This window comes from Oryctolagus cuniculus, chromosome 6, assembly GCF_964237555.1.
Source record: "Oryctolagus cuniculus chromosome 6, mOryCun1.1, whole genome shotgun sequence".
Classification (NCBI taxonomy): domain Eukaryota; kingdom Metazoa; phylum Chordata; class Mammalia; order Lagomorpha; family Leporidae; genus Oryctolagus; species Oryctolagus cuniculus.
The window spans coordinates 148791818-148819231 of NC_091437.1; the positions used below are offsets into that span (position 1 = coordinate 148791818).

At 44.0% G+C, this 27414-nt stretch overlaps 1 protein-coding gene across 2 annotated transcripts in view; it reads right to left on the bottom strand.

Annotated features, from left to right (window-relative positions):
- Positions 1-481: 481 nt before the first annotated feature.
- DERL1 (derlin 1) overlaps positions 482-27414 on the bottom strand; it is a 36391-nt gene continuing 9458 nt past the window's right edge. Inside the window, exons 2-8 of one of the 2 annotated variants that reach the window (XR_007918719.2) lie at positions 20376-20487; positions 11235-11299; positions 10176-10202; positions 8721-8938; positions 7344-7396; positions 5804-5914; positions 482-2227 (exon numbers count right to left, since the gene is read on the bottom strand). Coding sequence is in view for 1 of the 2 variants with exons in the window: in XM_002710757.5 (XP_002710803.1) it covers positions 2089-2227; positions 5804-5914; positions 7344-7396; positions 8843-8938; positions 10176-10202; positions 11235-11299; positions 20376-20487 (603 nt within the window). In the remaining variant the exon portion in view is untranslated. The remainder of the gene's footprint in view (positions 2228-5803; positions 5915-7343; positions 7397-8720; positions 8939-10175; positions 10203-11234; positions 11300-20375; positions 20488-27414) is intronic. The other variant, XM_002710757.5, reaches the window with a different exon arrangement.

Here is a 27414-nt window from a genome sequence, read left to right on the forward strand (position 1 = left end):
CCTGTCTAAAAGACAAGAGAACAGGATGTGGAAACAGTTTTAAGCTGTACATTTTAATTTCAACTTTTTACTAACAAAAGGATTACTCACAATAGGGAAGTCCTCTACACAAAGTAAGGATTTTCTTTTTTCAGTTCATAAGGAGAATCCGCTGCCACATCTTGTTGTGCTTGCCAACTCAAAAAATAGCTCGTTTGGGTACAATTACACCAGAGAGACAGGTAATCCAGACAAGAGCATAAAAATATCCCTTCCTAAGCACGTGTAAGAGGCAGAATTCAGTGAACATTCTGGCCTTGAACTGAAGAGTTCTGAACACTTGTAAACCTTTAGAAACATGACTGCTCGAGGGCAGGTGCCTTCCTCAGAGCGCAGACAAGAGACTCCAGCTCACTGCTAAGATCTTCACACTCACACACACAGTATCCACTGCTGAACAGTGAGGACACATGCAACCTAAGAGCAACAACGGCTTCTGAAAGAAATTTTACAAGGAAATTTTATTGTGGCCACAGGTCAACAGCAGAACATATGACAACGAAGGCCGAGATGCCACCCTCCCCCACTATTTTATCACGGAAATTAAATCTGGAGAGGTACGCACAAACTTCACTAAAAATGCGAAGCTCTCTTCCAGCTCCCAGTTCCTGGTGTGACAGCCATCACCGCTTCGGTGGGGAGAGGAATAGTCCCACAGAGTGGGTGTTTCCCGAAAGAAGCCGGTCCAAATGTTCAAAGCCTTTTGTTGACTCAAAGCATGGCAGCCGCTCAGCACCGCTCCCAGCAGTCTGCTTGCAGAGTAAAAACTCAAAATCAAATAACTGTGAAACACTGTAGCCTTCAAAAAAAACTTTATTTGGTGAGGAGCCAAGCTCTGATGGAAACAGCCCACCTATGAAAAGGAGTTGTGGGTACTGAAGCTGGTCTGGCTCACAGAGCTTGTACATTCAAGACTCAAACAATAAAGACCCTCAAATACAAATCATTCTTCTAAAGCCATCGCAACCCCAAATTATGCAATGATTCATTTAAATGTGCTTACATTAGCTTTAAAAAACTATTCACATACACAAAGAGCCACACCTTCCTCACAATAAATTGCAACACTTGACTAAAAAGGGGTAAGGGAGGCTTAAAAAAAAAAAAAAGACTATTTATTTAAATAGGGTCTGAGGCTCTCTCTTCCAGCTTCTCAGTGAACATGTACCCAGAAGAATGAAATGGAATCAACGTCCAGGAGTCCCTCCAAGGGAGCACTCCCTGTAGCCAACGTGACTGGGAGCCTCCTAACACAACCCAACTACCCTGGGTACCCAAAGCCAGGATCACCATCCACCACGGCTTAATCCAGCCCCTGTGTTAGATACAAATCCACTACAGTTCTGAACACTTCACCTGCGGCAATGCCTTGCCGACAACCCTTATACCTCCTTAATAGGAATCTGTGGCCCTCACTGACTCAGAGGTGTTTCAGTCAAACACCTGAAGAGGTGGAGAAACGGTCGCAAAAGCCGAGGAAGCTCTTCAGCCACTGTTTCAGTCTTCTCTATTGTTACAGCTCTGCCGCCCAAGCAGGAGAAGAAACGCGTGAACGGCTTTGTGATCAAGCCTTGGCCAAAGTCAATAAATAAGTTTGTCAAAGGCAGAACCATTCTATGGGCAACCTTCTCTAGCTGCAAAGTTGGGGGGTTGGAAAAAGCAGGAGGGAAGCAAGTGTGCAAGGAGATGAACATCCTTCTGACAAGGGTCTGGTTACCCAACCCCACACACCCAGCTCAACGCTAAAAACCCATTATTCAGACGAAAAGGGAAGAAAAAGACACCAAAAAGAAAAAAAAATCAGTTTTGAAATTTGCACAGTTGACATTTGCTCTTCATAGCATTAAAGACTTGAATGAGAATCATGAAACTTGAGGAACACTTGTATTTTTCTCCAGGATTTAAAAAATCTTGTCTCATACTGAAAGACTACATTCAGTGTGGGTCAGGTCCAACAGCATTAGCTAGAATTCAGTTGTTAAGTACACCCCACACCGGGAGGAACGTCATCTGACGGAGCAGCCGGCAGGCAGGCCGAGGGTCACTCCTTCACTGGTCTCCGAGTCGAAAACCCTGGCCCCAGTTGTGTCTCCCACCTCCACCATTCTGGTCAGCGGCTCGCCTCATGCTAGCAGGGGGCACACCAAATCCTGACACCCCTCCTCTCCTGCTGGGCAGCCAGCGGTACCTGCAGCAGAGAGGGAAAAACAAGGACCGAGAAGAGAACAGAGTCACTTCCACAGTTAGGTAACCACCGAGCACACCTCCCTCTCCCGGGGCGCCCATCACGCTGACGAAGGCCAGGGACGATGTCCTATTTAACTTGGTCTTTTCAGCACCCAGCTCAATGCCTGACCACAGATGGCACTTGCTTTTCATATTTCTTAAATTTATCAAGCTTTCAGTTAAATTCACACTCCAACATTTTCTTTTCTGATTATAAAAGTAATTCATGCAGAACAAAAATATTACACCCACAAGCTCAACAACCAGAAAGAACGACTGATAGCATCTTCGTGTATCTAAATATGGATCAGAGCATGTAAAATAAATTCGCTTTCCAAGGGCAGGTCCCCAGGCTGGCTGTGTGTCACAGCACTGCCACAATGCTCTCAGCTGAGCCCACCAGGTAGGACTGGGGGAGAAAGCTTTATGGCTTGGAGGATTGGACAGGTCTTCAAGTTAACTCATAATCTGCCCTCCAACTGTATTCTTCCCCGAATGGGTCACATGATTTCCCACCTTACAAAGTGACAAGAGTCACAGAACAGCTAAGAAAACTTAAACAAAGCTGGTGCTCTCAATAGTATTTCCCAACTATCATCCATTCTTGACCAACTATGTCATAAAACTGGCAGAAGGCTGGCGCCATGGCTCACTAGGCTAATCCTCCGCCTGCGGCGCCAGCACACCGGGTTCTAGTCCCGGTCGGGGCGCCGGATTCTGTCCCAGTTGCCCCTCTTCCAGGCCAGCTCTCTGCTGTGGTCAGGGAGTGCAGTGGAGGATGGCCCAAGTGCTTGGGCCCTGCACCCCATGGGAGACCAGGAGAAGCACCTGGCTCCTGCCTTCGGATCAGCGCGGTGCGCCGGCCGCAGTGTGCTGGCTGCGGCGGCCATTGGAGGGTGAACCAACGGCAAAAGGAAGAGCTTTCTCTCTGTCTCTCTCTCTCACTGTCCACTCAGCCTGTCAAAAAAAAAAAAAAAAAAAAAAAACTGGCAGAGGCAGACCTAGTAGTTAAGATACCACGTGAAACACCCACATCATATACTGGAGACTCTCGGAGGCTGGATCCCAGTTCTACTCCAGATTCTAACCTCCCGCTAATGCACACTCTGGAAGGCAGCAGGTTATAGTTCAAGAACTTGGGTCTCTGCCACCCATGTGAAAGACCTGGATCGAGCTCTGGCTCCCAGGTTCAGTACGGCCCAGCCCTGGCTGCTGTGGGCATTTGGAGAAATGAACCAGCGGATAGGAGTTCACAGGCACATGTGTGCTCTCTCAGTTGAAAAATAAGATTTTTATAAAAACTGAAAATGTGCTTAACCCTATTCCTCTTATCAGATCCTGGTGTTTCAGTTTTTTCTAGAAGACAGAGAGCACGATCTGGGACCTTATAAACTTCTCTCTGCAGCTAGAGGAGCCATGACAGAGAACTGCCCACAGCACAGAGCCTGAGGAGCATCACCTTGTATCAAAGCAGCTCCTATGGGAACCTGTCATTCAGTGAGAATTTACCTTACACCAGGCACAGCACACTGACAAATTCATCAGATCTTCAGAACCCGATGAGGCAGGCACTACTGCTACAAGAAAGCTGAGGCCAGATCGGGCGAGGATCTTTACAAGCGACAGGATTCAAACTCAGGCAGCCTGGCTCAGGAGCCTGCACCCTGTGCTACCGACCACACTAGGCGCCTTCTGATGGGGACCCTTCTAAACTAGAAAGCTAACCGTGCACAGAAAAGGATATAACGGCTTTCCTTTACCTTAGAATTCTACAACTCAGCTCTTCCCTTGTAAACAGACAGAGCTTTATCACTAAATAAAAGTATTTCCAGCACTGGCTTCTCTGCATCCATGACACCTGGTACAGTAAGAGTCCTCCAAAGCACGTCAGAAGACTTGCTTTGCTACTTACTCTAAGACAATATGGAAGCTGTCTTCTCTGCTTAAGCAGATAGTGAAATTAAATGCAAGTAATTAGTATAAAAAGATGCCCAATTATACATAATCAACAAAAATGTATGGTAAATTCAAGGCAGTTATTGCTTTTGCAAGGAGCTCCATGGTGTCATCTGATCTCTATGTAAAATCTGACAGAAGGGCTTCCAGTGCGAGAAAGCTCACGCGGAAGACAGGCTCCACTGTGCTGCTGATGTCACCACTGGAACCTCGCTTACTTTGTTGCCCACAACTGAGAGATATCCGCCTGCAGTTAAGTCAGAATATGGCCACTGAAAGGAAGTAGCTGCTGGCTGGCCCCCAAAGCACCATGCTTTCTTTAATTGAAGCATCTGCCACCCTACTTGATAAACCTACATCAGAAATCCAAATCTGCTGTCACTATGCCCTTTGATAATGAGAAAGCAGATTGGTCATTTGTTTCTTTAGCCTAAAGGCAACTCAAGGCTCAGAAGAGAAGTTTCTTTTCTTCTCTTGAAGAAAGAGGAAAAAAAGTAACACATATATGACAACATTGTATTTTTCTGTATAGTTCACAATAAAAATGTCTTTCAAAAATATACAACTGATGAAGAAAAGGACAGAGGGGTGAGCATTGGGGCTACTCAAGCCCTCTTGCCCTCACTGACCCCCTGGAACAAGGACAGCACTGCAAACATTAAAATGAGCACGATGTGAAAGGGTTTTATTTTTTTTAAGCTTTTAAATGCAAGCTATTACTGCATATTCCTGGGACAAGATTAGGCGTGACTGTCAGGCAGGCTGTGACACCCAGATGGCGATTCGCTGGGCCCTTCTTCAACAGCCTTTGCTGCACTGACAGAACAGGCATGCCACTTACACGCCTCGGTGTGTGAGCGACTTCTCAGCCCGTCAAGATCCCGCCCCACAGCTTTCCTTACTGAGTGCCCACTGCTCTGCTCCCCACAGCACATCCCACCTCCGCGTCCCGAGAGACAGGGGCTGCCCCTGCAACTTAGAACCTGCAGGCTGCAGCTTGGAGGTTTTAGTGAGTAACTTCCCCAACACCCAACTGCTACATGAAGGGAGTGGCCCCGGTCTCCTCCCCTCAGTGAACCCCGAAACCACTGAGCACATCCAGAGGATCGAGCCTCCACAAACCTCAGGCCCTCATTCCTAACTCTGAACAGCCCTACCAGAGTTCCACTCTGTGATACTTAACATAAAAATGTCTGAAACTGCCACCGACAAGCTAACTTCCTCCTTCCTCAGCCAAAACCATAGGGAGAACTGATGCCCCCAGAAAAGACACCCTGAGAGCCTGCCCTTCCCCAGCCCATCCCAACACGGGGCTCAGGTACCCAACCCTGCCCAGCAGGGCTGATACGCTTCCTGCGACACCCAGATCTGGGGGTGGCTCCCGGCTACGAGAGTACCCTGAAGGAGCCTGAGTCACAGCTTCAATTTCTGGTTCCCTGCGACTGTGTGACTAGGGGACAGCACTTGTCGGCTCACATTTCTCTGGAAGAAAGGAAGTAAATCCTACTCCTCAGGGAGCTCCTAGCACAATACAGAACACAGGCAGTAAAATGACTATTAAAAGAGAGAAAAGAACACTTACAAAAACTGAGGTGTGGATAGAAAATTTCTTCCTCCCAAGTCCATTGGGTATCTGAACATCAGGAAGAAATAAAGATGTCCAACAAGATTTCCAATTAGCTCATTGATTACCCTGTAAACAGAGTGGGATTAGGTTACAAATCGTCCAGCAATGAAGTGAGACGCACTAAGGTATATCTAACAGCACGAGCGAGAGGCCCCCAAAGCGGCCCATTTCCAGTCCCTGGGAGCAGGCGACAGCTCAACAATCAACCTTTTGTCATCGGAATGGCACAGGCATTCTGCAGCAGAAGGGAAAACAGTTGTGCTGAACCAACGAGGCTGCTGCTCCTCAAGGCCAGCAGACCCCTGACATCTCTTCCAAGGTCCAGTCCCTCCTCAGCATATCGCTCTGCTACTGCTGCTTCCTGCTTCAAGGGTTGGGGAAGACGCAAAGCACAGTTCTGAATGCTTTCAGTCATGAATGCTGGGTTTGTTACATGTGAGCAAACACAAAGGTTACCAGGACAGACGCAGGCGAGTAAGAAGACAGACAATAAACGCCTGCTCTTCTATTCCTAGAGCCATTAGATACGTCTCTCTCGCCTCGTGTTAACTCTGAGGGTAGGAAGCTAGAGAGATCATGAAGGAGGGCTGACCTTCACCCTCCAACCCCAAAATAAACACTGACTTTCTTTTCTTTGGTTTTCCCACGGCTGACGAGGTTGCCTTAATATTTTACAGACCCACTGTTACTGCGACATAGCCTTCTTTGTCTCTACCTGCAACATGATTCCCATCGCAGCAAATCAACATCTACAGAGTTCCTGACTCTGCCCTTGCTCCGAACATGCTCTGCTCTCTACACAGTCTGCCTGATTCATTCACGTCTCCCTATCAATATGCAGAAGACGTTAGGATCACACAGAGCAAATGTGTCAGACATATGAACAACTAGTACTATTAAAATGCTGACAAGATTCGGTAGTGTAAGAAATGTGAGTTCTTAGAATAGTTGCATCTCGATATTCTCTCTTCAAAATTCTGTCTGCATACATTAAAGGTTTCCCTAATTCACAGTTCTAATTCCAGACCAACAGACTAAAAATTGGACCCTGCTTGGCCAAAACTTTTGTATTAGCAAATCGGTTACAAAACTACTCCCCATCAGAGAGCCTGCCTTTTTATGACTGGAAATGTCTGAGCTATAAAGGAGGTAGGAGGTAGTAATTTTATGCATAGTTCTTACAAGAGTCAACTCAGACACAAAGTAGGTCTATGCTTGCTTGATCTGGACAGTGAATCCAGAAACATTTCTTCAAATGACCATATATAAAAGCATACCATATTGAACAACGAGCTAATAAAATTGCAACCATTCAATGCTAAATATGCTTAGAGACCTGAAATTTAATCAATTACATCAAAATGACATTATTCCACACATACAATGCTCTAACATATCAATACTGAGATCCTTTAAAGTTTTATAAAATTAAGGAAAGATTAGCATATTTTTTCCAAGGATTAGTTTCCAATTAAACAAATCTACTATCACTTACGAGCCTCCGATGATATAGTTGAATCCAAGGATAACCCAGGGCAAGTAACAGGCCTACAAAAGAACATACACAAATGAGAATAGCCACACCTAAAGAAGGCACAGACGCGACGGGGGCTGAAATGAGGAAAGGCTATGCTGACAAGGGCTTTCCCAGAATCCTCTAGGAAGAACTGCAAAATTTCTCAGGTCAATCTAGCATCACTCTCACTGTACCTAAAATTTCTTTCTTAAAATTACACTTATTTCTGCATTTGTAACTTCAGGGACAGGATCCTCTGCCCAGAGTTCAGACACAGTACATGCCCTGCTGAACTAACAGTAACAAGTATCTATGATGCTATTAAAACATGGCCCACAGTGCTGTGGCGTAGCGGGCAACGCCGCCGCCCACAGTGCCAGCATCCCATATAGGCGCAGATTCGAGACCTGGCTGCTCCAGTTCATATCCAGCTCTCTGTGATGGCCTGGGAAAGCAGTTGAGATGATCCAAGTACTTGGGCCCCTGCATCCATGTGGGAGACCTGGAAGAAGCTCCTGGCTCCTGGCTTCAAATCAGCCAGCTCCAGCCACTGCAGCCATTTGGGAGGGAATCAGCAGATGGAAACTCTCTCTCTCTGCCTCTCTGTAATTCTGCCTTTCAAATAAATAAATAAATCTTTAAAAAAAAAAAAAAGAAAGAAAAAGGCCTATGGCCAAACCACACTAAAGACGACTCCAGTCAGCAAACTTATAAACTACAAACAGCCCAGCTTTTTAGGTTCTTCTTTCACGTATCTTGAAAAATTATCTAGAATTTTTATTTCATTACATATTGACATCTTGAACTAATACTCTTCCAAATAAGCTTCCCAAGAAAATTCAACATTTGTGCCCCTTACCAAATTCAACACATCACACTAAGAACTAAGGGAGTTGTGAGGTACCGCATGAACAAGTGAAGAAAACAGTACACATACATAAGGCTAAGTATGGTACATATCACACAAAAAAGCACAAAGTCAAGACTAATTCCAAGCAGGAGACTCACAAAATACATTCAGTATCAACTCAAATTTAAGAACAGGTAGGCATCACATGAAGGAAACAATCAAAAACATGGTACAGGTGGAAAATCATGAGAGAAGGTACAAGTGGAAGAGGCCAATAAAAATCTTTTTTAGCTAAAATAACAAATAGTGAGAGTATTAAAAACAGATTTTCAAAGACAAATTTCAACATGAGTATTTCTCCCCCCCACACACACACACACACAAGATCACACAGGACACATGTCTGTGGGCCCTGAAGGACAGGGGTGTGGAAGTCCTAACAGTTAGCAAGGGTCTCTGGGTCGGCTAAAGAAAACAGCTGGGACTGAGGGGAGAGAAGGGCTTGCCTATGGTATACTGCTCTGCAGTGACCTCTTCTGGACGAGTCAGAAAGTACATCTCTGGGCTGAAGAGAGGGATCTCTGCAATGACAAACGAAAAGGACGTCTTTCCAACTCGGGTGAAGTACCTTAAATCGTGTTCCAAACCAAAATGATACAATCATGTCTCTATTCAGCTGGGCCCAAACATACAGTACTGACATGATCAGAGGAATCATCAGCAACTGCAAAAGAAATCAACACGGAAAATTAGGCCCCAAATGCACTGGAAAAGACGTTTTGGCACAAATCTCCCACGCGTTTTACCCCTCCCTTCCTAAATATCCTCATAGGTACCCAAAAGCAAAGGGAAATTCAGTTGATCAGAATCACAAACTGGGGAGCAGTTAAGACGCTTGCATCGCACAGCCTTGGTTTGATTCCTGGCGCCAGCTCCCACCAGCGCAGACCCAGGGAGGCAGATCACACCTCAAGTAATTGCGGTTCCTGCCGCCACATGGAGGAACTGGAATGCATGCTGGGTGCCGACCTCCTCTTAGCTTTAGCCTGGACTAGCCCCGCCCAGCTCCAGCCACTGTAGGCATTTGGGGAATAAACCAGCAAATAAGAACTCTCTCTCTCCTGTCTCTCTCTCTCTGCCTCTCAAATAAATAAAAGTTTTTAAACAGAATTATAAGTTGATTCTATTATTTATCATACAATGAATACTACAAAATCCTATCATAAAATAGAACACAATTCCATTATTTTAGACAGATTCAGAAACACCTTGAAAAAGTAGGCCACAAATCTTATCACATAATCTTGATTTTTGAAAAATATAAACCTATAATCATAGGAAATACTGGATAACATTATTTTCACATTAAACATATTAAAAATGCCAGAAAAGAGCAAGAAAAGCAATGGCTTAGGTAACTCATGTAAAATCTTCAAAGCCTTAGCTGACTTTAAGATCTTTAAATGAAAACAGCTATAAGGGACCAGCCAGCACTGTGGCACAGTGCATTAAGCTGCCATCTGCTGCGCAGGCACCCCATATAGGTGCTGGTTTGAGTTCCAGCTGCTTCTGTTCTGATCCAGCTCCCTGCTAATGTGCCTGGAAAGCAGTGGGCAGCCCCTGCTCCTATGTGAGAGACCTGGATGAAACTCCTGGCTCCTAGCTGCGGCCTGGCCCAGCCCTAGCTATTGCAGCCATTTGGGGAGTGAACCAGTGGAGGAAGATATCTCTCTCTCATGCTCTCTCTCTCTCTAATTCTGACTTTCAAATAAATAACATTATATAAATATAAATAAATGAAATGTATAAATAAAATTTTATATATTTTATACTAAATAAAAACAGCTATAAGTCTATAATTTCAAAATGCCACATAACTGATGCACTTTCAACTTCTGTTAAAAGCCATTAATAGTAAACTTGGAACCTATAAAAAGGCAAGCAGATAAAAGGACACTTACCTGCATATCCATTGCTAAGCCAGTGATCTTGGTTTGTAAAGTTAAAGATCAGACATGAAGCATCCTGTACCCTTCCCCTCACACCCCCCACCCACTCTTCTCTAGCTCAGATTACCTAAAACAGCCCAGAACGCAAAGGCACTTCAGCATCTTCGCTATGAACAGGCCACTGGGCTCTTGATGACACGGGATGGCAGAACTCAGCAGCTTTGGCACGTGACTCAGCTGGGTCACCTGGCGCCCACTTCTCCTGTTCATGCCCATTTGTATGCGTTAGCATCTGCTTCAAACAGAGGACAGGGATGCCTGTACCCTCTGCAACCAATAACGATTCTATTCCCATGCAGGGATCTACACATGGCTGAGGTCCAAAATAATTGCTTTCTGCCCTTAAAGGAAAGGAAAGGGTATCCAAAGTGCCACATTCTCTGGCTCTTGGCCAACTTTAAGTGGCAGCCAGGCCCAAAGGCAATTGTGAGCTTACCAACTCTGCCCAAGACTTAGGCCACCCAGTCCCCTGTGCTGCTCCCAGCATCTGCAAGAGCTGGCAGCTGGAGGCTGCTGACAACTGTGGCGTACACAAAGCAGAGACACGCTGTGTCCTTTTCCACAGCTGGGCACTTCAGAGAGAAACTGAATTGCTATTTAGGATCCCAAAAGGACAGCAATGAAGCCAGAAAAGGATGCTGGTTATAAATTAATTTTCTGATAAGGACCACAGATTTCAAAACCCATCTCATGGCATAGAATTGCTTTGTGCTTTAGTCAACAGCTGCCACACATGAGAACACAGAGAACTGGGAACAGGAACAGGGAATGGTAATAAAATTCACCCAAATGTGGAAAAACCCCACAAAGGCCATGTGAGAAAATGTTATCACTCAAGGGCTGTATGATTTACTACAGCTTTAAAATGGAACTTTAATTATTCTCAAGTGCAGTAAATAAAGATGCAAATACTGTAATTTAAAATTTTTATAGAATACTGTCCATTTCCCCAAGCCTGGGGGTTGGGGGGACTGGCTTCTTTCTGGCCCAAAATAACAGTCTGAAGGATACCACGATGCAAATCCAGTTAAAGAGGAGCATGAACAAATAGTCTGCTGGCCTTCCATCAAACGCTGCTGCAAACGAAAATAAGCCAAATGTCATGCTTCAGAATGTCCGAACAAAGTAGATCTATGTAGAGAAACACTTCGAAAATTAGAGAACCAAAAGGAGAATGTATCACTCCTCTCAAAAAACAAAAGATTTGTTTTTTAAAATATCTAAAGCATGTCCTTAACAAAAGCCCTGAATCAAAGTCACCTGAGTGTGGCTAACCCCAGTGAGTGACAAGTTCTGACAGCCCCGGACTGCAGCAGACCCACAGGGAAGGCAGTCAAATCCACACCCACTCAAGTCTTCCACTCCAAACACCCGTGACTCCCCGGCCCCCAGTTTCCTTTAAAGGTTTTATGTGGCCTGACGGACACATCCGTGAGTACCTGGTTAAGTTCCCCCACCCACTAGAGCATCCACTCTGCCTGCCACTGTGCCTCCTCCAGCATGGCTCTGCTGCAAGGTGTGCACACACACATACACACACACCCCTGCCCATCTCTGGGTTCACACACACACACACACACACACACTGGAAGGTCTTCACACACACACACACACACACACACACCCCTGCTGGAAGGTCTTCACACACACACACACACACAAACACACACACGGGCTCAGACTCTTACTCTGAGCTGACTCACTCCCTGTCTGCAGCAGCTGGCCCTCTAGTAAGAGGTAAAGGACGTGGGAGAGAAGGCCCCGGCCTCTGACCCTTACTCCTCACAAAGCTTCTGTGAGGGGAATGCAAAGACCTATGTCCCTCCTCACAGATGAGGAAGTGAAGTTACATGAGCAAGTCACACGTCCTGCTAGAAGCAGAGTAAAGTCTAACTGCCACTTGAGTGCTCTTGCCACTGTAGCCAATACCAGGCTACAGTCTCACTTCCGGGCAGAACAATCAACAGCAGCTCAGCTTGGGAAAAAAAAAAAAAAAAGAGGACCTAAATGAAAGATCTCTGCGAGTGAGATCCCCGTAGAAAGAACAAGCCATCAAAGAAGGAGGTACCTTTCTCTGAAGGGAGGAGTGAACTTCCACTTTGACTATGACCTTGTCTAAATAAGATCGAAGTCGGTGAACTCAAAAGGCTTCCATAGCCTTGGCAGCTCATGACAAGAGCCTAGGGAGATTACTGACACCATAAACAAGAGTGTCAATTTGTTAATTAAGTCAACAACAGGAGTCACTGTGCACTTACTCCTCATGTAGGATCTCTGTCCTTAATGTGTTGTTCAATGTGAATTAATTCTATAACTAGTACTGAAATAGTATTTTTCACTTTGTGTTTCTGTGTGGGTGTAAACTGTTGAAATCTTTACTTAATATATACTAGATTGATCTTCTGTATATAAAGATAATTGAAAATGAATCTTGATGTGAATGGAATGGGAGAGAGAGCGAGAGAGAGGAAGGCTGCGGGCGGGAGGGAAGTTATGGGGGTGGGGGAGCCATTGTAATCATAAGCTGTACTTTGGAAATTTGTATTTGCTAAATAAAAGTTAAAAAAAAAAAAAAAAAAACAGCAGCCCAGCTCTCCAAAGATGACTCCCAATGCCTTCAGCTGGGAGAGGCTGAAAGATGCAGAGATAAAGAAACCAAAAAACTGGAAGGCCACTCTAGCTCAAAAATTCACTTTCCTTGTCACAAAGGAGGATGTATAAATCTGCATGGAAATTCTCTATAGATACGTGTGATTAATATGTCACAAAAATTATAGAGTAAACCACATTGCTGTTTTATAACTTTTTTTGTAATTCCTAAAAAATCTCACATTCTGAAGAGGTTTTCTTCTCTTAGTGTGAAGCTGGGTGTCAGATTGCCATGACTATTATCTCTGTGAAATATTCATCTTTAAACATTGTTACATCAATCTCTTGTTCACCTATAGTAAACTAATTTGATGGGACACAGAATTTCTTACTGTATAAAGAATACACAGGGCATTCCTTCTATTAGATTATCAAGTTGGCCAACTAAATTATCCCAGTTATCTTTAAAACAAATCTTGGGGGGCCAGCCCTGTGATGTTGCCAGTACAGCCACTGCTTATGGTGCCAGCACCCCATTTGGGTGCCAGTTTGTGTCCCAGTTGTTACACTTCTGATCCAACTCCCTGCTAATGCATCTGGGAAAGCTCTTTGTGTCCCTGTATCCATGTGGGAGATCCCGAAAAAGCTCCTGGCTCCTGGCATCAGATTAGCCCAGCTAGGGCCACTGCAGTCATCTGGGGAGTGAACCAGTAGAGGAAAACCTTCTCTCTCTCTAACTCTGACTTTCAAATAAATATTTAAAAAAAAATTTTTTTAAATCAGAGAAAAAGAGAAACTTAACCATGTATTTACCTTTTAAGAAGGAAAGACCTATTATCCGTCTGATTCATGTAAAGAGGATGTTGCAAAGAACTTACTTTATAAATCTTAAAGGAAATGCAATTAAAGGTATTTACCTTAACCTTTCCTCCTGAACACTTATGTCTCAGCAAGGGATCAACAGGATGGTTTCAGGGCCTAATTGTTGGTAAATGATTAAGGCACAGGTAACAATGTCAATATGCACTGTTTACTACCAGGTTATTTGAAATAGAAGTAATCATCTATACTATCTGGCTTGAAGAATCCTTTGACAAAAAGCACTTGTAAATTTTCTGTTTCAAGAAAGCAGTTATGTTTCTATAAATTATGTAAATAAGTTATTTTATACCAAAAAATTTTTAAAAAGTTACCTTCCCTCTACTCCTCACCTCATCAGTTACATGATAGAGTCAGTTAACAAAAATCTTTGGGGTGGGCATTTGGCCCAATGGTTAAGACACTGCTCGAGGGGCCGGCACCGTGGCTCACTTGGTTAATCCTCTGCTACGGCACCAGCATCCCATGTGGGCGCCAGGTTCTAGTCCCGGTTGCTCCTCTTCCTTTCCAGCTCTCTGCTGTGGCCCAGGAGGGCCCCTGCATCCACATGGGAGAGCAGGAGGAAGCACCTGGCTCCTGGTTTCGGATCGGTGTAGCTCCGGCCATAGCGGTGATTTGGGGGGGTGAACCAACGGAGAGAAGACCTTTCATTTTCTCTCTCTCTCTCTCTCTCTCTAACTCTGTCTGTCAAATAAATAAATAAATAAAGACACTGTTTGAGACACCTGAATGCCATATTGGAGTACCTGAGCTCCAGTCCCAGCTCCACTTCTGACTCTAGTTTCCTGCTAATGTGTACCCTGGGAAGCAACAAGTGAAGGCTTAAGTAGTTGGGTCCCTGTCAGCCATGTGAGAGATCTGAAACGAGTTCTGGGCTCCTGGTTTGGCTCTGGCCTAGCCCCAGCAAACACTTACAGTGAATCAGCAGATGGAAAACATCTCTCTCTCTCTCTCTCTCACACACACACACACACACACACAAGTATATACATATATATAAAATCTTAAATACAATGAAAATTCAAAAAATATTTTTAATCCTACCATCTGTCAGAAAGGCAGAAAGATATACATGCATGTAAACAAAAACAGGTTTCCAGAAAAATCTCTCCTGCTCTCCTTTATTCTCTCATTACCTCAAAGGCACATTTCAGCCAGCGTTAAGGATGCTTGATGCCAGAGGATCACTATGATGAATTACAGCTAAAAAGCTAGCAAAACTTCTGAGTTTTAATAATAGTTGTGCTTTTGATGTGGGTTTGTCCTTGTGATTTCCAAGGATTCCTTGGATGAAGTACTTAAAATATTGTAATCACATAAACTACAGCACTATAATATTTGGCATGCTTGCAACTAAGAACTTACAAATTAACTGCCTCAAATTTCAGTCTTCCAGTTCAAATCAGAAACTTCAGAAATAAGCCAGTACAGCTATACACTTAACAACTTAGGAGCCAGCACTGTGGCACAGTAAGTTAAGCCTCCGCCTGCGGTGCCAGCATCCCATATGGGTGCCAGTTTGTGTTTCGGCCACTCCTCTTCCAATCCAGCTCTCTGCCCATGGCCAGGGAAAAAAGTAGAAGATGGCCAAAGTGCTTGGGCTCTTGTATCCGCATGGGAGACCCAGAAGAAGCTACTGGCTTCAGATCAGCCAAGCTCCAGCCACTGTGGCCATTTGGGGTGTGAACCAGAAGATGAAAGACCTCTGTCTGTAACTCTGCCTTTCAAATTAATTAATTAATTAATTAAAAAAATTTTAGCCAGGCAGGAGAACATGCAGATGCAAACATTTTGTCAAAATATTAACTTGAAGCTGTACTGTGGAAAGAAACAGGGAATCAAACAGCTTTGTGACCTTTGGGACATGTCACCACACTCCACACTGTTTTCCTGTCTGTGATATAAGAAGGTTAAATATGAGAACTGTCTTGTAGAATGATCTTGAAAGTTCCTCTCTACACTAATGTTCAGACTGTTATGATAACAGTCAAAAAGCGAAAACAAGTCAGATGTTCCCCAGCTGATGAATGGATAAACACAATGTGTTTTCACTGATATAATGACAATAAAAAGGAATAAAATACTAATACACATCACACGTGGCAATACAGTCCAGCCCTTTACACAGCATTTTCATGGGCCTGGAGATGACTCAAAGTCTCTGGAGGATGTGCACAGGGTATATGCAAGTACCACACAGTTTTATGTAAGGGACCTGAGCATCCGCCGATTTCAGCATCTGTGGGGAGCATGAAAGCAATCTCTCATGAATACTGAGGATGACTGTCACTTTCACACTTAACCTTCTCACTGCACAGAAAAAAACAGTGGTCACTGGTGACATGGCCCACAGGCCACAAAGCTATCCAAGATAACACGGCACAGGAAGAACCTTAAATACCATGTGTCCAGAAGAGGCAAATGTAGAAACACAAAGCAGATCGGTGGTTTCGGAAAGACTGTGAAGGAGAAGGGGATCGAATGGAAATGGGGGCATCTGCTAATGGATACAGGGTTTCTTTCTGGGGTAACAGAATGTTATTAAATTGATTGTGATAATGATGGATCAACTCTGAATATACCAAGAACTCACTCAAGTGTCTACTTCAAATGGGTGAGCTGCATGGAATGAGACGGACAGTCACGCAAGGTGTCCACAGGGGACTGGTTTCAGGATCCCTAGACACCAGAATCTGCATATGCTCGAGTTACTTAGATAAAATGATGCAGTGCTGGCATATAACCCCACACATATCTCCCAGGATACTGAAAATCCTCTCCAGATTACTTACACTACCTAATACCACGGAAATGCTACGTAAAAAGTTGTTATACTCTGTTGCTTAAGGGATAACAGCAACAGGAAGTCAGAACATGTTCAATACAGACACCACTTTTTCCTGATATTATCCTTCAGCGGGTGGCTACAGAATCCACACCTATGGAGGACTGATTGTGTCTCCATGAAGTTGCTAAAAGAAATACTTCTCAGCTGGAGCACTTCAAAAGAATGTTACTGGGGAGTAGAAAATGAGGGGGCAACTCCTAAGAATCAAAGAAAACAAGAGACCAGTGGTCCCTCAACTCTACAAATCAGTCTTAAGTATTATTCAGGGAGAAAAATATCACAAATTAGTTGTATTGCCTGACTAGGTAAGAGGGATGGGTAAATGAGTTCAAGCACCTTAAGTAAGCAAAAAAGGATCTTTAAAAATAAGAAGTAGGGGCCAACACCGTGGCGTAGTGGGTAAAGCCACTGCCTGCATTGCTAGCATCCCATATAGGCACTGGTTCAAATGCCGGCTGCTCCACTTCCGATCCACCTCCCTGCTATGGCCTGAGAAAGCAGCAAAAGATGGCCCAAGTCCTTGTGCCCCTGCACCCACATGGGAGACCTGGAGGAAGCTCCTGGCTCCTGGCTTTGGATCCGCATAGCTCCGGCCATTGCAGCCAATTAGGGAGTGAATCAGTGGATGGAAGACCTCTCTTTCTTTTTCTCTCTGCCTCTCCTTCTCTCTCTGTGTAATTCTTTCAGAGAAATAAATAAATCTTTTAAAAAATAAAATAAAAAATAAAAATAAAAAGTGACCACAGAATTATTACAATTTAGGGTTTTTTTTTTTTAAGATTTCTTTGAAAATCAGAGTTACACAGAGAAAGAAGGAGTGGCAGAGAAAGAGAGAGAGAGAGAGGTCTTCCATCTTTTGGTTCACTCCCCAGTTAGCCACAACAGCTGGAGCTTCGCTGATCTGAAGCCAGGAGCTTCCTCCCGGTCTCCCACGCGGGTACAAGGGCTCAAGGACTTGGGCCATCTTCTACTGCTTTCCCAAGCCCTAGCAGGGAGATGGATTGGAAGTGGAGCAGCTGGGACTTGAACTGGCACCCATATGCAATACCGGTAATGCAGGTGGCAGCTTTACCCACTATGCCACAGTGCCACCCCCCATTTAGGTTTAATAATGGCAACAGATTTATTTTTAAGTCCTTATATTTTCAGGGTAAATACTAAAATATTTATGAATGAAATGATATGATGCCTGGCATTTTTCTTCAAATAATTGGGGGAGACAGGCTGTCATAAATATAGATAAAACAAGACTGGCTATGAGGGGCAGGTGTTGCCTTAGCATTAGGTTGCTGCTTGGAATACCAGCATCCCATATCAGAGCGCTGGTTCAAGTCTCAGCTATTCCACTTCCAATTCAGCTCCCTGCTAACGTACCTGGGAGGTAGAGGATGATGGCCCAAGCGCTTGGGTCCCTGTCACCCATATGAAGACCTTGATGGAGTTCCTGAGTCCTGACGATAGCCTTGTCCAACCCCAGCTTTGCACACCCAACTGAACAAGCAGGTAAAAGCTCTCTCCGTCCTTTCCTCCCTCCCTCTCTCTCTCCCCTCACTTTTCTCTCTGTTGCTCTGCCTTTCAAATAAACAAAAATACACATTTTTTTTAAAAGAACTAGCTGTAACTGTGAGAGGTGAATGCTGGTTAAATAGGCGTTAATGCCAACATACACTACAACACAGGGAGACTTTGAAAATCGTTACCCTAAGTGAAAAAAGCCAGTCACAAACAGAGTACACTCAACATATCAAAGAGGCAAATCCACACACAAAGTAGATCAGTGGCCACCCACAGAAGGAAGAGATATGGGGGGATGGAGAATGAGTGCTTTGGATTTAGGGAGACTGATGAAAACGTTCTGGAATTAGATTGTGGTGACTAAATACACAAAAGGCCACTGAATCATATATATTTAAAGGAATTAAAATGGGCCGGCGCAGTGGCTCACTAGCTAATCCTCTGCCTTGCGGCGCCGGCACACCAGGTTCTAGTCCTGGTCGGGGCGCCAGATTCTGTCCCGGTTGCCCCTCTTCCAGGCCAGCTCTCTGCTATGGCCAGGGAGTGCAGTGGAGGATGGCCCAAGTGCTTGGGCCCTGCACCCCATGGGAGACCAGGAGAAGCACCTGGCTCCCGCCATCGGATCAGTGCAGTGAGCCGGCTGCGGCGGCCATTGGAGGGTGAACCAACGGCAAAGGAAGACCTTTCTCTCTGTCTCTCTCTCTCACTGTCCACTCTGTCAAAAATAAATAAATAAATAAATAAATAAAAATAAGAATAAAGTAAAATGGATACTTTTATGTTACATGAATTCAACCTCAATTTTTTAAAAAAGATTTATTTATTTATTTGAAAGAAATACACAGAAATAGAAGGAGAGGCAGAGAGAGAAGTCTTTCATCTACTGATTCACTCCCCAATTGGCCACAATGGCCAGAGTTGTGCCAATCTGAAGCCAGGAGCTAGGAGCTTCCTCCAAGTCTCCCACACGGGTACAGGGGCACAAGGACTTGGGCCATCTTCTGCTGCTTTCCCAGGCCATAGCAGAGAGCTGGATCGGAAATGGAGCAGCCGGGACTCAATCCAGTGCCCATTTGGGAAACCAGCACTGCAGGCAGTAGCTTTACCCGCCACGCCACAGCGCCAGCCCCCTATCCCAATTTTTTAAGAAGAGGAGTTCACTGATCTTTCTTTCTACTTTTGTATGTATATGTCTGAAATTTACCATAATAAAATTCTAAATTATTGGTCACAGATCATCCACCTAAATCTAGAATTGAATGCTGATATTAACAAAAAATAGAAACCACAACAAAACAACATTACTCCAACAACTTAGTACTCAAATTGTGACAGAGGGATAGAATGAATGCTCAACAAGGCAGCACCATAATCAGATCCAACTGCAACAAAGAAGAAGAAAAATCACGTATTTTGATATATTTAAGAATGAAATCCCTGACATGACAGTGAGAGGCCTTCTGTCTGTCCATTTTTACCTCAGTCGAATCACTTCTTTCAATCGCTTCTTCCTCTCTGTGAAACTCAAGGAATGTGTCAGGTCCCTCCCAATAGCAGTCATCTACCCTTGTGTTAATACAATGATGTCTTTCTTAACAGCCAGCAAATTCATCAAGTCTCTGAAGTTAGTCAACCTTTTCTAAATTATTTATGCTTAGCAAAATTATAATCTTATTTTGACACAATCAGTTTATAACATAAAAGTATCCATTTTAATTACTTTATTTTTATTTTTATTTATTTATATAAGATATTGCAAGATACAACAATTTTATAAGATAATTTAAGAAAGGATTCTTACAGCGTACCCAAAGCATCACACAGGGATTCATATCGGACGCTACCACATTACTAAATCTTGGCTATACATTTCAAAGTTGAGTGTTTCAATTAGAGAGAGCAATTCTAGGCTTCTAATTGCACAAAGTAGTACTTCTCAAGCCCACTCCAGACAACATATACACTCCAACCCAATTTTGCACTAAATGACAAGGACTGCTCTACAACAGAAATGAATGAGATCATCTAATCAAGTGAGAAGCACACAGCTGAGCCACTAAGAGACAGGCAGGAAACGTAAACCTCTAATATGTTCTTTTTTCAGCTAAAAAAAAAAAAGTGCTACTTATACTTCCTGACATTTTACAGAGTAAAGGACAAACAACTTCAGTGCTTAGCACAGTCCTGGCATTCACTGAGCAAACACAATCATTACGCCATTTCTTACCAAATGCTACCTGCCCTCAAAATTCCTCCAAGAAAAGAAACATATGAATTAGCAAATCAGAAGAAAAAAATATTTACATCTACAGATGACTTACCTGTTTCCAGGCGAGTAGAATACTGATACAAGAAATATAAATTGACCAAATAAAGAAATCCAGTTCCTGGACCCACAGGGAAATAAAAGGTGGCAGTGATTGGCCTCCAAATCTGTCAAAATCAAAATAAAGACATTTGTTAGTTTTTCTAAGCCTGATTAATTTTTTTTCTTTTAACTAAATTAACCTTTGCAAAGCTTTCTCAAAATGATACTACCAACACAATTCAAAACAACTGAAGAAAAGTTCATATAAATTACAATCACATCAATTTGCAAACCAATGGATAAGCAATAAGTATTTCTAAACAAGCTCTTAAAAATCAATGTCTGGCCCTTTGGCACAGCAGGTTAAAGCCACAGCCTGCGGTGCTGGTATCCCATATGGGCACTGGTTCTAGTCCTGGCTGCTCCTTTTCCAATCCATCTCTCTGTTATGGCCTGGAAAAGCAGCAGAAGATGGCCCAAGTACTTGGGCCCCTGCACCCACGTGGGAGACCTGGAAGAAGCTCCTGGCTTCTGGCTTCAAATAATCCCAGCTCCAGCCATTGCAGCCATTGGGGGAGTGAACCAGTGGACAAACGACCCCTCCCCCTCCCCCACTGCTTCTCCCACTCTCTAACTCTTTCAAATAAATAAATATATCTTTAAAAAAAAATCAATGTTATAGAAGTACATGGTTGGGACAGGTGTTGGGGAACATTTAGGCTGCCTGTGTCCTTTATCAGAATGCCAATTTGAATCCCAGCTCCTCTATTCCAATCCAGCTTCCTGCAAATGCATCCTGGAACGCAGCCAAAGACGGGTCATGTGCTTGGGTGCCTGCCACCCATGTGAAGACGTGGATGGAGTTCTGGCGTGGCTCAGCCCTGACTGTGGCAGGCATCTGGGGAGTGAACCAGCAGATGGAAGATCCCTCTTTCTGTCCCTCTTTAAAGTAGATGATGATAAATAAACAAACATTTTAAAAAAGAATTACATCTTTAGTTACTGAGATCATACAACTAAGCCTATGACAAAATGAATTGCAAAGACTTCTTTCCCAACAGTACAATAATTTCATAATATCTCTATTTAGGAATGATAAACCTTATTCAAAAATGTCATACTCAAAAAGAATTTAAACAGGGATTTTTACTAAAAAAAAATTGGCTAAATAGACAAAATGAGCACACATGACATAAAAACCATTACCTGAACAAACAATACAGAAGGATCTGCAGTAAGAAATAAGCCTTGTTAACAACAACTGATGAGGTTTTTGTACCAATATTATTTTCAAAAAGTAACAGGGGGCTGGCGCTGTGGCATAGCAGGTAAACCCACTGCCTGCAGTGCCAGCATTCCATATGGGCACCAGTTCGAGTCCCGCTTCTCCACTTCTGATCCAGCTCTCTGCTGTGGCCTAGGAAAGCAGTGGAAGATGGCACCTGCATGGGGGACCTGGAAGAAACTCCTGGCTCCTGCCTTCAGATTGGCATAGCTCTGGCCATTGCGGCCACCTGGGGAGTGAACCAGTGAATAGAAGACCTCTCTCTAAGGTAGCAACGAGGACAGACATTTGGCCCAATAGATGAGATGCCTGTATCCCACATCAGAATGCCTGGTTTCGAGTCCCAGTTCTACTCCTGATTCCAGCTCTTGTTAATGCATACCTCAGAGGCAGGAGTGATAGTGAAGTAACTGGGTTCCTGCCACCTACGTGGGAGACCTGACTGAGTTCCAAGCACCCAGCTTTGGCCCCAGCCAGGGCATGTTGTGAACACTTGCAGAGTGGATGGAACAGGAGCTCTCTGGATGTCCATTTCTCTCTGTCATCGCTGCCTCTCAAATAAATTAATTAAAACAAAATTAAATGTAAGTAAGTGTATCCACCATTTATCAAGCTTATGAAATATTTTCACTCCAAGAATATCAAAGTGCTCACAGCTTTATTATAGCACTTTTCATAGTTCATCCAAGGAGTAAGGAGGAAATTCACCTTCTTTTTCTAGATGGTCACTCAGTTTCCCATTCCCATTGACAGAGTGTCCCATATTTCCTCCAATTACTTAAAAAAACTACTTTCACTGAATATTTATTCTATTTTATCTTAATGTCTATTTTAGACTATCCTGCTTGAAACTGAGGTCTAGACCAATACCAAGTTGTTTTAATCTAGTTCTATAATAAATTTTAATATCTGATAAAGTTGAATAGTTAAATCTTCCTCCCCTTTTTTATTTATTTATTTGACAGGCAGAGTTATAGACAGTGAGAGAGAGAGAGAGAGAAAGGACTTTCGTCAGTTGGTTCACTCCCCAAATGGCAGCTACGGCCGGTGCTGCGCCAATCCAAAGCCAGGAGCCAGGTGCTTCTCCTGGTCTCCCATGCGGGTGCAGGGGCCCAAGCACTTGGGCCATCCTCCACTGCCCTCCCCGGGCCACAGTGGAGAGCTGGATTGGAAGAGGAGCAGCCAGAACTAGAACCCGGTGCCCATATGGGATGCCGGCGCTGCAGGCGGAGGATTAACCAAGTGAGCCAAGGCACCGGCCCCTCCCTCCCCTTTCTCTTATTATTTTGTCTTATTTTCTCTTACTATATTGTCAATCTTCTTGGTTAGTCTCAATATTTTATTTTTCTGAATGAATCTAAACAATATATTGGTTATATGGACACGATATTGATGTAATTCCCACCCTAGAAGCTTCTCATAGCTTTTTTTTTTTTTTAAGGTTTATTTATTTATTTGAAAGGCAGAGTTACAGAGAGGCACAGGCAGAGAAAGAGGTCTCCCATCCACTGGTTCACTTCCAAAATGGCTGCAACGGCCAGAGCTCAGCTGATCCGAAGCCAGGAGCCAAGAGCCTCTTCCGGTCTCCCACTCGTGTGCAGGGGCCCAAGCACTTGGGCCAGCCTCTTCTGCCCTCCCAGGCGATAGCAGAGAGCTGGATCAGAAGTGGAGCAACCAGGACTCAAACCGGCACCCACACGGGATGCCAGCACTGCAGGCAGAGGCTTTAATCTCTAAGCCACAGTGCCGGTCCCTCCCATAGCTTTTAGGGTTTTCAATTGAACTATCTTTTCTTCTCTTTATACCCAATCACCAAAGCTGAGCATCTTACTGTTCACAATAACCACACTTTCCAGCATACGCCCTATCCGTAAATAAGCTTTCTTTTCTCATTCTTATCTAATGCACTGGCTAGAACAGTGGTTGAAGTAGACAGCTTTCCCAAACTTTGGAAACACGAGCATGACACTGGCTTTTGGCTCGAGAGCTACGTGTCTTACCACACTCTAACAACATGCCAAGCAGGAAAGACAGAGGCCCCACATCAGGAGTCCCCAAGAGTGCAGAAGGCTGCCAAAGAAGCAAGAGTTGGCACAAAGGAGAGGAAGTTTGGTCTTGGTACAGAGTCCCAAAGAACTGCAAGAGCACAGTAAGTGAATGGTTACTGCTGACAGCGCAATGTGGCTGGAATGGAGGATACCCGTAATGAGCCTGGCCAGCGACAGGGCAGGCAAGTTACATTCTCCACGTACAGGACTGTACCACTCAGAGCCCAGTTCCCTGTGGGGGAAAACGCACTGTACATACCCAAAAAATGACTTCCTAAGAACCTTAAAAATTATTATTTATTTAAAAGTCCGAGTTACAAAGAGAGAGAGACAGACAGAGAGCGAGATCATCCATCTGCTGGTTTACTCCCCAGATGGCAGCAATGGCCAGTGCTAGGCCAGGCCAAAGCCAGAAGCCAGGAGCTTCTTCCAGGTTTCACACACGGGTACAGGGGCCCAAACACCTGGGCCATTTTATGCTGCTTTCCTAGGCCATTATCAGGAAGCTGAATTGGATGCGGAATAGTCAGGACACGAACCAGTACCCAGATGGGATGCTGGCATTGCAGACGGCAGCTTTACCACTTTGCCACAATGCTGGCCCCAAGAGTGCTGTCTTAAGCCAGTAAACCAGGTTAAAATTAGTTTTTATATTCTTACAACTTTATCATAGAAACAGTATGAAGAATCACATGGATAGACAGTAGAGATGATTTGAGAAGGCCTAAAGTTACCATTTCTCAATTTGCCCCGTCAAAGGAGAATGATACACTAATACTTGCTCTATTCTGGTTAATGACTTTTTCAACAAATCAATAAATTAGTGTGCCATTTGGCTTCTCTACGTGCACTGACTCCAGACATGGATATTACAGCTGAGGAACAGGATGAGAGACAGTTAAGTAATAGCTAGTAACTGGTAGAACTAGGACTTTGTACCAGACAGTCTGACTCCACAGCTCTGTGACACTAGATCGCTATTTTCACTATGCCTCTCACAAGTGACATCCGTATCATGAGGCATAATTAATCCTAAAGCTTTTCAGTACTACTATATGTATACAATCTTCAAGTGAATGAAGAGCAAACCTACAAGTTCAGTCAACCTGCTTATGCAAAGCAAAGGGAGGAAGGGCCACAGGCAAGACCTGGCCTTGGCTCCAAGCAGCTGTGTGACCTAGGAGCCGTCCTGACTTCTGAGTTGGCTTCCCTCACCCACCCAGTGGCAACAGTCCTGTGACCTCTGCCGTCCTCACCCACCCAATGGCAACAGTCCTGTGGCCTCTGCCTTCCTTATCGTACAGGAATTGGAAAAGGCTGCGATTAGAAAGTGGGTTTAAAAGGTGCTTTGTAAAAACAAATGTGTGTGGGTGTATTATTCCTACAGCATTTTAGGAGGCACTCACTGGCCTTTTATCAGTACATGTTTAAATTACTCCCATATTCCTCTAAGTTACTCAAGGCCTGATACTGAAAAAGAGACCATGGTGGGTTTTTTTTGTTTTTTTGCCTACATCTTCTCTAACACTGATGACACAACACTATTTTTAGCACTGTGTGCACCTGTTCTTTAAAAATCAGTGTCTGTCAAAATACCTCACACTTCTTTTCCCTGTTCATTAAGCTTACCCTTGAGTTATACTTATTTTCATCAACCTAAGAAAGAAACTTAATATTATTTTTATATGACTTTAAAATTACAATTTGAAAACACCAGGGGATGGCTCATGTCTTCAGCAGCATACAATGTAATATATTTCAGAAATGTCTATGGAAGATACCCAACTATATCTCCTTGTTTTCTCTAACTGATGTGCATATAGTCAGGATAAGGAAACAGACTTTTATTTTCAGGAACAAGAGTAGAAAGGTACATTTTCCACCCTGGAGAGCCTGAAAGGTGGCCAGGCGCAGTGCAAAGAGCCTGGGTCTTGCCAATAGAGGACTGCAAGCCACACACTCACCAAAAGGGGCACCTCATTTTACTCTGCAGCAATCTCGAGACCAGACCCATAAAAAACTCAGTTGTTTTCATAAGAAAATCTGAGCCCTAAGTAGAGTTCATGTAATCCACTCAGAGTTCCTCCCATAACAAGGATAAGCAGGCCATGTGTTAACTGGCATAGAACACCTTCAAACAGACATAATCTACTGTTCTAGGTGCCAGTCCAGTAACTTGATGAGTGTAGGTTGCAACCATCCCTTAACTATAACCTCCCAATCTGCTACTAAGCAAGCAGAAATGACTGCCAGAGTCTAGAGGGGGTTTTCTAGGTACAAAAGCAAAGATTTTTCTGAACCAATAAGGATGGGTTGATTTAGAGTTAAGGAAATTTACAATGGTCTCCAAGAAAGATGTTGAGCATCTGTGTGGCAAAGACTGTGGCCTTTTTTTTTTTTTTTTTAAGATTTATTTATTTATTTGAAAGTCATCTGCTGGTTCACTTCCCAATTGGCTGCAGTGGCCAGAGCTACACCAATCCGAAGCCAGGAGCCAAGAGCCTCCTCTAGACTCTGGCAGTCATTTCTGCTTGCTTAGTAGCAGATTGGGAGGTTATAGTTAAGGGATGGTTGCAACCTACACTCATCAAGTTACTGGACTGGCACCTAGAACAGTAGATTATGTCTGTTTGAAGGTGTTCTATGCCAGTTAACACATGGCCTGCTTATCCTTGTTATGGGAGGAACTCTGAGTGGATTACATGAACTCTACTTAGGGCTCAGATTTTCTTATGAAAACAACTGAGTTTTTTATGGGCCTTTTTTTTTTTTAAGATTTATTTTTTTATTTGAAAGCCATCCGCTGGTTCACTTCCCAATTGGCTGCAATGGCCAGAGCTACACCAATCCGAAGCCAGGAGCCAAGAGCCTCCTCTGGGTCTCCTAAGCGGGTGCAGGGGCCCAAGGACTTGAACCATCTTCCACTGCTTTCTTGGGCCATAGCAGAGAGCTGGATCGGAAGTGGAGCAGCTGGGACTCAAACTGGCACCCATATGGGAGGGCCCCCATATGGGATGCCAGCACCACAGGCAGTGGCTTTACCCGCTACGCCACAGCACTCCCCCAGTGGCCTTTTCAATTTTTAGAAACACCAGGTAGTCAAGAAAAGACCCCCTCCATTTACTTAAACAAATTAAAAGACTGGTGTTGTGGTGCAGCTGGTTACGCCACCACTCAGGACACCTGTGTCCCACATTGGAGTGCTGGTTCCAGACCTGGCTACCCCGCTTCTGATCCATCTCCCTACTACTGTGCCTGGGAAACATCAGGTGAAGGCTCAAAGTCTGCCACCCATGTAGGAGACCTGGATGTTGTTCCTGGTTCCGGGCTTTGATTCCACACCTAGATATATATCCAGCAGAAATGCATACCTATGTTCACCAAGATTATTCACAGTGGCACAATTCTTAACAGCCAAAGATGGGAAGCTATCCAAAAGGTCTGCTAATGGTAGAATGGATAGAGGTTAAGGTATATTCACACAATGGAACAAAGAGAATGGGCATTCTATAACCATGTACCACAACACGAGTGACTCCCAAACACACTGCTGATGAAAGAGGCCAGACACACAAGAGTACAATCTGTGTAACCCCATTGACAGAAAGGAAAAAAATTGGCAGTAATAATCTATGGTGTTAAAAGTTAAGATAGTAATTACCTTTGCAGGGGCAGAAGGGAGCAGAAGGAAGGTTCTGGGAGTACCAAGAATGTCGTTT